General features: G+C 41.7%; 1 protein-coding gene across 17 annotated transcripts in view; it reads left to right on the top strand.

Annotated features, from left to right (window-relative positions):
• PLEKHG3 (pleckstrin homology and RhoGEF domain containing G3) overlaps nucleotides 1–15,542 on the top strand; it is a 95,310-nt gene that overhangs the window by 29,763 nt on the left and 50,005 nt on the right. For 6 of the 17 annotated variants that reach the window (XM_007473031.3, XM_016427787.2, XM_007473032.3 and 3 more), the window contains exons 1-3: nucleotides 3,569–3,901; nucleotides 7,287–7,437; nucleotides 14,175–14,230. In XM_007473031.3, the coding sequence (XP_007473093.1) occupies nucleotides 7,359–7,437; nucleotides 14,175–14,230 (135 nt within the window). In that variant the 5' untranslated portion in view covers nucleotides 3,569–3,901; nucleotides 7,287–7,358. Of the gene's footprint in view, nucleotides 1–3,565; nucleotides 3,902–4,313; nucleotides 4,409–7,286; nucleotides 7,438–14,174; nucleotides 14,231–15,542 lie in introns of those variants that run through there. The other 11 variants (XM_007473021.3, XM_007473025.3, XM_007473023.3 and 8 more) reach the window with 5 other exon arrangements.

Here is a 15,542-nt window from a genome sequence, read left to right on the forward strand (position 1 = left end):
TTTCCACATGACCCTTTTTTCTTTTCACAGGTTTCTGTTATATCTAATGTAGGGCTTCTGTAATTTTTCTTAAATACAATTCAACCAGCATCTATTAAGTACCAGCTATGTGCAAGGCACAGTAGTAGGAACTCTTTCATTGAGTAGATGCTTGATACTCGAGTTTTGTTGGGAGTATTCTGGATAATCATACAAAAACAGCTGAAGTTCCCATTCAAATACAAATACTCAGACAGAAACCTTAAATCAAATAACAAAATAACTGAGAAAGAATGGGAAGGGACATAACAAGGGGAAAAAATCAAACTGTAAAACCTCTTAGGGACTCAGAAATTAGTTCAATCTTCTATAAGATCCACTCTTTAATTCTTCCAAATCTCCTAGGCTACTGGTTGAAAAACATCATCTACCTTCATGATTCATATGCCAATTGGGAAAAAAAAATCCTTAAAATCTACATCTGCCTTTATTACTCTCATTTTATGCCTCTGGCAACTGGTGATGTTGAAGCATTTTAAGACACACATTTGATCTCTGGGATTCTTGTGGGCAGAGCCACCAGGGTAGTTTTCACTCCACCTGGTTCTTCTTTCTCTTCTTCACTCTGCCTGCCACTTGGTCTTCTCCCTGTCTCTGATGACCTCAGGGCAATGATCACTCTATTTTAAAAATCTCCTGCCTCTAATAAAAAGACTCCCTTTTCATTGGACAGCTTGCCTCGTGACATAATCTTATTCTACTCTCAGATATACAGCTTCCTGAGAAATAGAATTCAGTGATTCCCACCACCCCCCATCTCCCCTCCAATGAATCGTTCTCTCTGAATCTCAGGTGTCACGAAGAACAAAATCCTGAAGATTCCTCTCCTCAGCCAAATCCGCTGAATGTGTATATTTTGCACAAAATCAATCATCTTTGAATCCTTATTCAGACCAGAATGCTTTTATAACATTGTGGGAATACAACTTTTTGTAATGCATGGACTCCTTCAAATAAGTTGCACTCTTATTGGGGATAAAGTACTTCCATACACTAATTAATTAGAAAAGGATGGAAGCAGGGTAGCCAGATAACACAGTGGATAGAGAGCCAGGCTTGCTGACTAAAGTTCCTGGGTTCAAATCTGACCTTCAACACTTCCTAGCTGTGTCATCCCAGGCAAGTCACTTAACCCCCATTGCCTAGCCCTTACCACTTTTCTGTCTTAGAACCGATATATAGTATTGAATCTAAAAGAGAGAAGATAAGGGTTGTTTGTTTGTTTTGTTTTTTTAAATAAAAGTATATAAGATAATAAATCATAAAGTGTCATATTAAATATAATCCACTCCAAAAATGTATGCCAAGGACAATAATTTTATGAATGATCAGGAAGGGAAGAGCTGAATGAGGACCAGATTAATGATGGAGTATGACAAACGGGGCTTTAAGAGACTCACAGTGTTTGGATGAGAGGAGAGGAGGAAGGGCTTCTCAATGGAAGGAAAAACTTGAGCAGAGATATGCATATAAGAATGAATGGGACTACAGCTGGGATTATAAACTCCTGAAGAGTAGGGACTATCACATGAAATTATTTTTATTCTTCGATTCTATACCTCACTCCCTCAACATCAAGCATAATGCTCTACACTATAGCAGGATCTCCTGGCTTTGGAGTAGAAAATTTTGGTTTGGGGTTCAAATCCAGATTTTTCCTTTTACTACCTGTATGACCTTGAACAGATCTCTTACATTTTTGGGGTCTCTGTTTATCTGTAAAAGTAAGGGGTTGGGCTGGATGACCCCTAAGACCTCTTTCAGCTCTGTATCTATGACCTTGAAACTGTTTATACTTTTACCCTTTGAAATATAGTAATTCTCTCTCTACAGCTAACTTTCTTTGACTAACTCATTTCCTTATACAGTAGAGGCACAGCTAATGATTCTTTCCTTCTTTTCCCCTTGAGCTATCTCATCACACTGGGAAGGGAATCTGCTGACTTTCCTGTCAATCAGTACCCAAGCTCATTTGGATTTTGAATTTGCTCTCTGAAAGACATCGTTATATTATTTTTCTCTATCTACTTGGATTTGAGCCTTTAAAAAGTCATTGGAGAGGCACAGCTAGTTGGTTCAGTGGATAGAGAGTTGGCCCTGGAGATCAGAAATCCTGGGTTCAAATCTGACCTCAGATACTTCCTAGCATTATGACCCTGTGCAAGTCAACCTCAATTGACTAGCACTTATCCCTATTGATTCTAAGACAGGAAGGTAAGGGTTTAAAAAAGAAAAAAAGGCATAGGAGACATAGTTCCAAATATAAGACTAACTGCTTTAACTCACAATGTCTCACCCTTATGGGAGGCACGAGTATCACTCATTCTCCAACTAATCTGAGACATCACCTAGATTTTCTGGACCTGAATTTTCCTATCCCCCAAAGAAGGCTAACTTAATTTTTTTTTTTAATCTTTACCTTCTGTCTTGGAATATATACTGTGTGTCAGTTCTAAGACAGAAGAGTGGTAAGAGCTAGGCCAGTAATGGCAAACCTCTGGCACAAGTGCCCAAGATGGCACACTCTCTGTGGGCACTTGGTGGCCCTCCCTGCCCATGTAATTTATTGAAGGACTGGGAAGTGGTGGTGAGCTGCTCCCTTCCCCTCCTCCATCATGCGTGATGACATTTTTTTCCACACACCCCCTCCCCAGCAGCCCAATGGGAGTGCTTCCTCCCTCCCCTGTGTGGTGTAAAGGGGAGTGGAGGGCATGCTGAGCACTTGGTAAGGGGGAGGGGCCAGCACTCTGGCTCTAAAAGGTTGGTCATCACTGAGCTAGGCAGTGGGGGTGAAGTGATTTGTCCAGGGACCTATAACTAGTAAGTGTCTGAGGGCACATTTGAACCCAGGACTTCCCTACTCTGGCCCTGGCTCTGAGCGCACTGAATTACCTGGCTATCCTAAGACTAGTTTTGACTGCTGATTCTCACAGAAAGACCTAAAAAAAAAAAAAAGCATTTATTAAGCATCTATTGTGTGCTGGCCACACACAGAGAGATGCTGGATATCCAAGGACTTAAACATAGTAACAGTCCCTGGCCTCAAGGAGCTAATATTCTATGGGGGAAGAAATGTTGAGTAAAAAATAAACATATGCAAAAATAAATACGGGGCAATTTGGAGGAGGGGCAGGGAAATCTCAATTTTTTGAGCTACTCTTAAGACCTCAGGAGCAGGGTCTGTAGCATACGCTATGTATCTTCAGGTCCTGCTCTGCAGTCTTTCCTGAGATGTGTCAGATTGTACTGGGAGTACAAAAACTGACCAAACCTTTGCAGTTTCTGTGTCTGCTGCTGTGTATTTCTTCGCTTTTCCTCCCTGTGTTAATCATTAGCAGGGAGCCCCAAGCATAGCCTTAACCACAGCCAGACACAGAATTTCCCCTGCAGCTACACTCCCAAGCCCGGCGAAGTTTCCCCTGGCCCCAGCTGTGTGGCACTCTAGCCTCCAATAGCTGAATTCCAGCAGCAAAGCAGTCTCCACCCACTGGAAAAATTCCTGATCCGCCCATCTCTCTCCTCCCTGGCTGTTGCTCCTGGCTCAGTTCTGCACTGACTTCCTGCCAGGCCCTGGGAAGCTGTGACCAGGGGGTCTCCCCAGGGATCTTTCTCTTCGAGATTTGGCCGCTCGCCTCCAGCCCGTCCTGTCCCTGCCAAGGGGGGAGGGGGGATGGTTGGAGTGGGCGGGGGGAGTGGACCGGCCACGGTCCAGCTACTTTCGTAAGCGTATTTCAAACTGTCCTCAAGATCTTTCGGGCACATGGAACAGCCCCTATCGCCTGGAGTCTCCCAGCTTGCCTTCACACTTTGTAGGCAACTGGACTCGGCTAAATCAGGACACGGCAGGGCGCGCGGTCAACTGGTGAGTGCTTTCTCTTCCTTCTCTCGTCTTTTCTTCCCTCTGCCTTTCGGTTTAGGGGAAGTTAGGAGCTCTCTAGTTTGGACAGCTTCAGCTTGATAGGAAGAATCTCCACCCCTCCGCCCCGACCCAAACCCGGCACGCTCACTGCGACAATTCGGTCCCTACCACCTGAGCAGCTGGGAGAGCGACAAAAGGGGCAAGACACTGCTCGGTCTCATTGCAGGGAGACTTAGTGATCACGCGGCTTGGATTATAAAAACATTTTAACTGGGAGACATTTTCTGGCCCTTTGCCCCTACCCCGGAAATAGAGGGAGAGAACACCCTGTGGCATGTAAAGGACATTGAATTTGAACCCCGGGAAGCGCGCGGGCAGGCCGGAGATGCAGGTCCCTCCTCCCCCTCCCCCCGCCCCCTACCAGCCCGCTAAGTTGAACCACCCGGACTGCTCCCTCTCCATTCAGGGTTTGTGCCTTGCGTCTCTGCCCATTGAAATCCACTAGGGAAGGTGAGTCTTTCTAACCATGGATTTTCATTTCCAAGCAATCCTGGGAAGATGGGCCTGTGCTCTTCTAGACTCTGGCTGACCCCTAAAGTTTCTTCTCCAGCCTTTAATGAGGGGCTTCTGGGACCTTATTGTTATAGGGACTCGTTTAATTCGGTGTCAGAGGCCTGAATTTTAGGCTAATGGAGTTCCAGCTATAGTTCAGGGAAACCTTAAATTGGAGCATTTGGAGGGGAAGAGTTGTAGAGAATGAGGAGGAATTTACAACTGAAGCTCCGGGCCATTCCAAATGGGATCGTGCCTCCAAATGCCCCGAGGTCCTCCTTACTGCCCTGTAAAGGACAAAATGATGGTAAAGAGAAATAAAATTATGTTTTTTCCCCCGTGTCACACATCGACTTTGGAATAGTTGTGGTTTTATTTGTCTCTCTTGGGGCACTGCGCCTTCAAGACTTCCCTCACTTTTTGGTCCTTTACTTTCCTCCCTTCTCCCCAATAATGTTTAGCAGAGATGGGCATGAGTAGATGAGAACTAAGATAAAAGAGTGATTATTTGGAGCTGGGAACTTCATGGTGGGAAGGTAGAGATGGGAGAAGGAGGTGATGAGGAAATGTTTTGGAAAACAGGGGGATGAAATTGTGAGAAGGCAGTAGCTGAGGTTGAGAAGTTTTCTCCTTAAAGTATTAGTAGATTGTATTCATTCCCCACTTTGGGTGCATCTTTAGGCCCTGTATAACAGGGATAGTGAGCCCTGGGGGCTGGGAGCTGTGTCTTTGCATGTACTTTGCAGCACCAAGCACTTTGCTGTTGCTCAAGAAATAATAAGCAGTGAGAATAATGACAAGCCACAGAAAGAGAAGGGGGATCTCATCTAGACTGGATTTAGGTCCTTTTTTCTCTTCTCTGGTCCTTTGCTATGCAAGGTGGCTACCACTGAAGTGGAATTATGAGGGAGTGATTCCACCCTAATTGTTCCCAGTGGGATACCAAGCCAACTGGGATCAAAGAGAACTGGTCAAAAGAAGCCTCTGTCCTCAGATGGGTTGTGGTTCCTGCCTGGCTAGCTTCTCAGCTTCATTAGAATTTTGGCACCAGAGTTTCCCATGGCCTTAAATGTTTGGGATGAAGTGTGACATGTGCTGCATCAGCATACTTGTCACTCCTTGTCTGAAAAGTTGGTGGCCTGATGGAGCCTTCCCTCAGTTCCCCTTTCTGTGGTGAAATTACACACCCTTGTTTCTGGAGTGAATTCAATGTGGGGAAAATTGAGGATCCCAAGGATGACTAGCTCAGAGGCTGCAGCTTGTCTGAAATTTGGGCCATCCTTTAGGATGTCAGAAAAAATCACCATCTGCTTCCTCCTCACCCCCTGACCTTCTTCTTGCCCCTTCTGCAATCTGTGAAAGGGCCCCCTTAATTCTTTCTTGGTTGAACTTCTCCTGAGTAGTCACTGAGAGATGACACCAGGAGCCAATCCCAGCCTTTTACACCCCTTGGCATGCTAACATTCTCCAGGGTCCTAGTTTCAGGGTAAATATTTGACTTACCATATTCAGGGATTTCATCCAAGTCAGTTTGTTTACATAGCAGGAGACCAAAGACCCTGGGCTCAATGATGATAACCTGAAGTGAGTAGGGGGATGGAATGGAAAAGGGAAGGAGCACCCCAGAATTATAGATAATCCTCTTCCAGCACACAGTAGTGTCTATGCTACAGACAGTGGGATACTGCCAGGACTAGTGCAGGTATGGGAGAGTTTAATAGTGGATCTGTATTGCTTCTCTGTTTGGATATTCCTAGAATTCAGGATGCAGTTCAGTCTTCCTTTAGCTTTTTTGGCTTTCCCCCTTTTCAGACCCCCTGCTCTGTACTTTTCTCTGGTTTGCTGCTTCCCCAGATGCCTTTGTTTCATTACTACAGGCCCAGACAATTCTTCCTTTCCCTCTAGGAGCCCTCAGCCAGGGGCCTAGGCAACTGGAAAAAGAGCTGCTAGAAACCACTGTTAGTGGAATGATCTCAAATTGATCCCCTAAAAGTCTGGGTTGAACCATTAACTTATTCTTAACATCTCCACCCCTGAGGCCCACCCTTTCACCCTTAGCCCTCTCCTCTGAGAATTCCTCTTTCTTTAGTCTTTCTTCTACTTTGCTGTTTGGTCCAAGACTCTGCCTTCTTTTCTCTCCTCTCTACTCCTTTGCCCTTCAGCAGAACAAGTGGTGCTGCTCAGACTTCGTCAGTTTCCATTTCTTGCTAACACATTAATGCATTTGATTCTTTAGCGCCTCTAGATGACAGGCAGGGGAAGCTAGTGATTTCATTTTAGTCATTTATGGGTTTTATAGTATAGCAGAGAGAGTACCATATTTGCAAGAGGAAATCCTCTGCTCAAATCCCAGTCTTCTACTTTGGGCCTTAGTTTCCTTAAATATAAAGTGAGAAGGTGCTGGGTTGGACCAGATGGCCTCAAAAGTCCTTCCCAGCTTTAAGTCCTGTGATTTCCATGCCTAGAAGCACAATCCTGAATGACTTTGATGAACAAGCAGGTCCTCAGTTTCTCCATATTAATTAAGTGCTTACCCTGTGCCAAGTAGTGTGTTAATTTCTGGGGATACAAAAAGAGGGGAAAGACAATTTCTGCCCTTCAGGAACTCACCATCTAATGGGGGGAAACAACAAACAAATATATACAAACATGCTATAGACAGATTAAATAGGAAGTAATTAACAGAGGGAAGATACCAAAATTAAGAGGGGTTGGGACACTTCTCTGCACTCAAATTCTGTAGGGGCAGGATGTCATTGTTTAGAGAAAGGAATCTGGCTTGAGTTTAACTCGATTTCAGATCTAGAAAGGTGTAACAGCTTCTCATCCTTTCTAGGTAGATATGTTTTAAATCTGGAGCTGGAGAAAAAGTTCAGTGGGCCCTCAAACACAAGGGAAGTCCTAGCAAATGGATGAGGATTTCCCATTGCTGTCATGGATCTTTATACTGGGACCCATGTGGTCCAAAACAAAGCAGAAGATCACAGGTATCTAACTTCTGACCTCTGATAGCCAGAGATCCCTCTCCAGGGCTCCTCTTTCTTTGCTGAGGAATTCCCCTTAATCCTATGAACAGTGATGAATCAGATGTTCATCTGTGGCTCTCCCTCCCCCACTCAGTCTTGCAGCTGGGGAGATAGCACAATGGCCAAGCCTATTCCATAATTCTTCTTGAAGGGGAAAAACACATTAGTAGGCACAGCAGGTATGCCTAGATAGCAAAAGGGATAGAAGTTGGGAAAGGGAGGATGATTTCCTAGGAACTTTATGCCCCTAAATTGGTAATAATTTGGGGAAGTTGGAAGTGGGGTTGTTAAGAGTGTACTGATGGAAATGATGGGCAATTTGAACTTTAGAGATTAGGATAGAGAGTTTTGATATTACATGGGCTCAGAGATGGGAATAACATTGTGAAAAGCAGTGGTATGTTGTGAGTACATTCAACTTTGAAACTTTTGCTTAGCTAGTGGAATTGTTGATCAGTTGTTTCAGTTATATCTGACCCTTCATCAACCCATTTGGTGTTTTCTCAGTAAAGATTCTGGAGTTGTTGCTATTTCCTTCTCTGGCTCATTTTACAGATGAAGAAACTGAGGCAAACCACTTTAAGTGACTTGCCCAGAGTCACAAAGATAGTAAGGTCAAATTTAAACTCGGGTCTTCCTGACTCAAGGCTGTGAAGTAGTACAGTAGATAGCGTATTCTGCCTGGAGTCAGGAAGACTCATCTTTCTGAGTTCAAATATGACCTCAGACACTGCCTAGATGTGTGACCCTGCAAATCACTTAACTCTGTCTCCATTTTCTCATCTGTAAAATGAGCTGGAGAAGAAAATGGCAAACTGCTCTAGTAACTTTGCTAAGAAAACCTCAAAATAGGATCACACTGCATTCTATCCACTTCTGAGATGCACTGTCCCTGGCTAATGGAAAGAATGCTGAATTTGCTTAGACCAAAGAGCCTTTGCCCTACCTTTGTGAGTCTCAGTTTGTCATTTGTAAAATGAAGGGTTTGTACTAAAATGATTCCTGAGGTCCTTTCCAGTTCTAAATCTATATATACTCTGTTATCCTATGGTCCTCCAAAGCCAATCAGAATAGCCTTCATCATCCTATCCCTACACACCAGTAAATGATCCTCCCTCAGATAGTCAGCTTCAGAGGAAGTGGTCAAATCCTCCAAACCTAATGTTTATAAATGTTATATTTGGACAATTTCCTGAGAACCCTTTTCCTAAGTCAGGAGGCATAGAATCATAGAATATCAGAATTGGTAGGGATCTGAAGTCCAATCAAACCAGCATCTGAGCAGGTCCTAGCCTTGCCAATGGGTCATCCCATCTCCTTTTGAAGACCTCTCTAGGGATGGGGGATTTACTATTTTCCTTTTCCACTCTCCCTCACTTCCACTTTTGTACTATACATTGTTAAGAAGTTTTTTCCCTTTACATTAAACCTAACTTATTCTCTGGGCAATTTCCATCCATTGCCTCCTAGTTCTGTCCTCTATGCCTTTAATAATATGTCTGATCTCTCTTCCTTGAGATAGACTTCTTACTGTTTGAGGTCTGTTATGCAAAGGGGGATGCCAGGGGAGCAGTGTTGGCTTTAGAACCCCTCTTTCTATTGAACCACTGCTTCACAAGCTAATCTGGTTAAAGGGTTCTTTCCTGCTCCACCCCAACCCTTCAATGAGAGCTCAGTGATGAGGGTAAAGATAGATTTAATCACACTTTTGAGAGGAAGTGCGATGAGAAATCTCCAGGCACTAAACTATGAGCACACAAGGTCCTTTGGTGACAGAGTAGAGTCCTGGGTGTCGTAATTTCAGGGGATTATGGCAGAGGGAGACTGGATAAAGCTTTGAGCACAGGTGAGAGACAAGATACAGCTGTAGATATTGGTAATGTTTTATTATGGGTGGTGAGCTGTGATTGATTTATTGGATGAGGAAGGTGAGTAGAGTATTGCCTTCTACCCTTGATGAGCTTGATGGCAATTGGCTGAAACTGAGAGTTCTATGGCCCTCTTGTGGTCAAAGAGGTTTTGTGTGTGAGCCTGAGAGTCAGTCAATAAAAGTTTATTAAGTGCCTACTGTGTGCCAGGCACTATGTTGTGTGTGTGTGTGTGTGTGTCTGTCTGTCTGTCTTGCTTCTTCATCATGCTACTGGTAAAATCTTGGTCAGAAATGGAGAAAGATTCCTAGAATCTTAGCTGGGAGGTCACAAGCCATCTAGTGAACCTTCTCATTTTCTGAGACTGTTGATAGTTCTCTCTTCCTTTCCATCTCCTGAACTATATAATCCCAGGTATAGGAGAAAGCATGTAGGTACTTCTGTTGAGCAGAATGGCAGGCATTTGGAATGACTTTCATTTTTCACCCATCTGATCTTGCATTAGTAGCAAAGAGAGGGGACAGAGGCTCTTCAGTAGTCAAGCAATAAATGCCAAAGTATTTTTAGAGTTCCTACTATGGACTCAACAGAGACAACCTCACCCTCAATCTGCTCATTCTATTTCTGGAGGTAATGATTATGTGATAGAACCCCTGTATGTGTGTGTGTGTTCCTTTCTAAATTACAAAATCTGCTTTCCTGCTGACAATGACGTTATGTTTTATAAGCACCTCTCCCTCTCTAAAAAATCCAATGACTGAGATTTTGTGATTATTGTTTATTTACTATCTGGGTGACCATGTCATTTCTCTACTCAAAAATTTTTACTAGCTCCCTATTACCTCTAAGATAAAATAGAAAATCCTCAGCCTGGTGCTTGAAGGTCTTTGTAATATGGCTTCCACCTATTTTTCCAGACTTATTCCATACTATTTTCCTTCACACATTTGCTTTTCTGTCCCAGTCATCCTGTTACTTGTCACTTTACTCCACCTTTCATCTTGCTTCTTTGTTTTACATGTTGCTATCCCTAGGTTCACCCTCAGTTTCTTCTTTTGAATTCCAAGCTTTCCTCAAAGCATGCAACTCATGCCCACCTCCCAGCACAAAGGATCTTTCCGGATCCTCCCTGTAGGTTGCATTCTCTTCCTCTTGAAATTACTTTGTATAACTTTGCATATAGTTTGTATTTATTTTATCTGTGTACATGTTGTACCCCTCCAACTTATAATATTAACTCCGGTAGTGCAAAAATTGTATCCTTTTTTAGTCTTATCTGTAGCAAGTAATATAGTGCTAGGGAGTTTAACAAATATTTGTTGAATTTAATTGACCTTGGGCAAATCCCCTCATTTCTTGGGATGACTGAATTTTTTTCTTCCATGAAATGAGACAGTTGGATTCACAGACTGATCGCTACTGTATTTTCTCTAAGCCTTATGACACTAAAGTTGGGCAGAATGGGCTGCTCTACAAGTATGTCTGTCTGGGGAAAACATCTCGGTAAGTGACTTAATGGATCTCAGAGAGCAATCTTTTTGTATCAAATGTAAAGTTCGAGATGTTTGGGGTACAAATGCTGCTGGAGAGTTTGCCTTGGTACAAAGGGAGAGGAAGTAGTAGGGTACAGAAAAGGACCAACAAGTAGCAAACCAGTGTGAGAGCTTGTTTGGTGATCAAGTATTGAAGTGATTGTGTACTATAGTCCTGCGGATCCCATAACTCTGGGATTTGAAGATATGGTGTTTTCAGTTATCTTTTGGTATGTGTTAAAATAGATATAGTGTCCTGTGGAAATGAATGATGATAGATTGGCACAATTCTAATCTTTCAGACTTCACTTACTTTTACTTTTAAAAAAGTCAGCTTTTGTCTTTTTTCTTCCTCATCAGTTTCCCCCAGAATCTCTTTTCCCTCTCCATTCTAGAGAGCTGTGCCATAGAACAGATTCTACCACCTTTTAAATGAGGTCGTGTTTTTTTCTTATGCATTTTAGCCTGTGAAAGGGACTGACTAGTACCACTTAGGCATACTCATGTATGTAAGGCCAGCCTTTTGTTCCTCCTCTCACCCCAAAGGGCAAAGGGACATTTCTCCTGCAAGCAATGGGAGCATGGATTTCTTACTTTAACTTAATTCAGTGCCTCTGCTGACATCCGCAGCCCCTTCCTTTTCAGGGCTTGTGTTAGATGAAAGAGGGAGGAGGCCAAGCAAATGAGGATTTGAAAGACTCATTGCAAATAAGTATGGTATGTAGCAAGGATCTCCAAATCTTTTACATTTCACATTCCTTTCAGTAAAGCAACTTTTTAGCATCTACCCTCACTATATTTATATTTATCTATTTGTAAATTACAGGTACATTCTACTATACCAATATGTTAGAAAATATATACAATGGAAATTAAAAAGGATATAATTAAGATGAAATAAATACCTTTATAGTTTTAATTCTATTAATTAGTAATATAACCCTTTGTTTTCTCTAAAATATTAATGACTGTAGTTGAATGTTTCATTATTTTTAAAATCTTGCTTAAAGTTTGTGATATAGCAATTCAAATTTTAAGTTCTCTTTATTTCAATATTTCGTTTTACTTACTGTCATGGTTGAAAAACTCATAGATATGTAGATCCAAATGGAAGGAGTGTTAGCTGTGCTTACTGTATCATGACATTCATTTTTGTATCTCATCTACCACTTATACAAGAGTTGTTTTTTTAATTTTTGTCAAGTAAAGTTCTGTCTTCCTTGATGTCAGTTAATTTTTTTCTTGCAAATTAAATCGAAGCTATTGCATTTTAAATATTTTTAACAAATGAGTTCAAAAGCTGTGGAAACTCTTTGTTTGCAATAATTAGAAACAGGTTAGAAAATTCCCTTTCCAAGTGTTTTACATGTGCAGATAGATATGGATGTTTATGTAGGAGACATTGTTTTCAGCAACAGAAGCTTAGTTTTTAAATGATTTGCTATAAATTACACTTATTAGCTAACAAATTAAGGCATAATAAACATCCAGAGAGAGGTTCATCATTAATTTGCTTTGTATAACTTTGCATATAATTTGTATTTATTTTATCTGTGTACAAGTTGCATATAAAAATGTATTGCACCTGCCTAGAGACTGGAGGTCCCAGGTTCAAATCTGGCCTCAGACACTTCCCAGCTGTGTGACCCTGGGCAAGTCACTTAACTCTCATTGCCTAGCCCTTACCACTCTTCTGCCTTGGAACCAATACACAGTATTGATTCCAAGAGGGAAGGTAAGGGTTTAAAAAAAAAAGTATTACAAATCTTTGAAATAAAAAAAAAATTAGCCAACTGTTTATCGGGTTTGTTTGGATTGTCTCTGGTTTCAATTCAGATGCCACTGGTAAAGAGCCCATAGTAGAAACTGTAATGTCGGCTCCTCTTTCTTTTTATTCCACTGTTTTGCCATTATTTGTTACTATCTTCAGGATAAGATACTTAATAGGAATTAAAAAAAAAAAACATTCTATTTTTGAAGGCTAGATAATATAACCCAGAAATGCATTTGTTGGGCACACGAAAATTGTATTAAGTCATTATAAAGTGAATGAATACATGGTCCCATTGTCCTTCCATATTTTAGAACTCTTAACTTTTCTCTGAGGATATCCTATGTATATACACGACTCTTTATGTAGATACACAACTATCTAACATATGGATCCAGTGATGGACCAAGTCTCAGACTGTGTATTAAATATTATTAAGGCTTGATTTCTTTTTGTAAGATTAAAAACAGTAGCAGCTAGATGATTCAGTAGATAGAATACCAAGCCTGAAATTGGCAGGACCTTGTTTAAATCTCAAATACTTCCAGGATTTGTTGACCTTGAACAAGTTGCTTATCCCTATTTGCCTAGCCTTTGTCCTTCTGTCTTATAAAGTTGTTCCTAAGACAGAATTTTATGAATTTTTAAAAAACCTTTACTTTCCATCTGAAAATCGATAGAGAGTATTAATTACAAAGCAAGCAGAAGAGTGGTAAGGGGTTAAGTGGGGTTAAGGATCACACAACCAGGAAATGTCTGAGGACAGATTTGGACCTAGGGCCCCCTGTCTCTAGGTCTGGCTCTCTATCCACTGAGCCACTTAGCTCCCCTTCCAATAGTTTTTTCCCTACACCCCAGTGGATCTTTTTGAATAATCCCTGGAGAGTGTGCACCCCACTTTGTATCTCTATGGTATGGAGGATCTGCTGAATTATTCTGATTCAGTTGCTTAAGTTGGGACTGACCTGACAGCTGAAAGGAGGCAAGAATCTTGGTTCTTACAGTTCTTGGTCCTAAGTTTCAGATGATTTTATCTCCAACTGTATCAGCACATTGGAGAAGTCTACATTGTGTACTGGCAGGTTCCTTTGGGCTTTTGTCCATCGTCGTGGGAGGAGCAGGGTCCTTGTAGTCTGAGAACATTTATTTCTTGTCTGTTGTTTGGGGGAGTGAGGAACACAAAGAAGTGGATAACCTTTTCTGTTCTTGAGGAGTTTGGAATCTAACTGATATACGCAAAAGCCACTTAAGATCAGTGACACAGTCATTGTTTCAGAGATCTAGAGCTTGGAAGGAACCTTAAAGATCATCTAGTTTGTCTTCTTCATTTTACAAATGAATCTGAGTTTTACAAGTAGAATCTGAGAGAAGTCCAGTGACTTGGCCCAAGATGAATACTTACACAAAGCACTAAGTGCAGATTAAAGTAACCTACACGAATATTGAGCAGATGAAGAACAAGATGTCTAGACAGACATCCTATTTACTATCATTAATAATTGTTAACATTTGTGTAATCTCTTTAAGGTCGGCGGAACCACTCGATATATTATTTCATCGGCTCTTCACAGCAACCCTTTGAGGTAGGTACCCTTATTATTTTTTTCTATTTTGCAGATTGAGAAAATTTAATTGACTTACTTAAGGTCACACAGCTAATAAGCATCTCAATCAAGATTCCAATTCAGATCTTCTTGACTTTTAAATCTACTTAGTCCTGCTAGGTCTCTGTTTTGTTTTTTTTAAACCCTTACTTTCTGTCTTGGAATTAATACTGTGTAGGTAATAGGAGTTAAGTGACTCGCCCAGGGTCACACAGCTAGGAAGTGTCTGAGGCTAAATTTGAACCCAGGATCACCTGTCTTTAGACATGGCTCTCAGTCCACTGAACCACTCAGTTGCCCCTGGGGTCCCTGGTTGTTTTTTTTTTTTACCTTCCCCTTTCCTTCCATTTCTCCAGCTTCACCCTTAACCTCGTTTTAAGGTATATAAGCATATTCTGGAGACTTTCATGTTTTTTGTTATGAATTCCCAGTGACTATTTTGAAGATGATCTCTTTTAACTAAGGCCTTTATATCAAGCTAAGTCAAATAGGAGATATGTCATATCTTGACTATGTCACAATATACCATGCTTCTTGGCCCATGGAATGAAGATATTCCATATGTGAAGGGGGAAATGAGGAGTGGTTATAGGAGGAAAGTATTCATTTCATTCTGCCTTTGGATCTGGTCTCCAGAAAGCTAAGACCAGATAAGTATCTTCTCTGTAAAATGGGGCTGTTGATAACTGGGTTGCCCCTTATCCCTGAACATGCTCTTCATTTCCATCTCCTACTTTTCTGGGATTCCTTCAAGTTTTAATTAAAATCCCACCTACCCAAACCCTTTCTGTCCCCTGCCAAACCCTTACTTTTTGTTTTAGAATCTATATCAAGTATTGGTTCCGAGGCAGAAGAGAAGTCAGGGCTAGGCTATGGGGGTTAAGTGACTGATTACTAGTCCAGAATGGCACAGCTAGGAAATGCCCGAGGCCATGTTTGAACCCAGGACCTCCACCTCTCCAGACCTTGCTCACCTAGCCTCCCCACCTCTGCTGATCGGTTAAAATTTATCCTGTCTTTATATAATCAGTACATAGTTTCTTGCATGTTCCCTCCCCGTTAAACCCCGTTAAACCCCGTTAAACTCCCGTTAAACTGTGAGCTCTTTAAGAGCAGAGACTGTCTTTTCCCTTACTTTCTATCCCCAGCCCAGTTCCTGGCATATAGGAGAGGTAAATAAATATTTCGTGACCGACTGACTGACCAGCCCGAAGGTTGTTGTGAGGTGTAATGGGTTAATGTTCACTGAGGGCTTGGGAGCCCGGGATGAGGGAGGTGCTGTATAAATAGA

The sequence above is a fragment of the Monodelphis domestica genome, chromosome 1 (assembly GCF_027887165.1).
Source record: "Monodelphis domestica isolate mMonDom1 chromosome 1, mMonDom1.pri, whole genome shotgun sequence".
NCBI lineage: Eukaryota > Metazoa > Chordata > Mammalia > Didelphimorphia > Didelphidae > Monodelphis > Monodelphis domestica.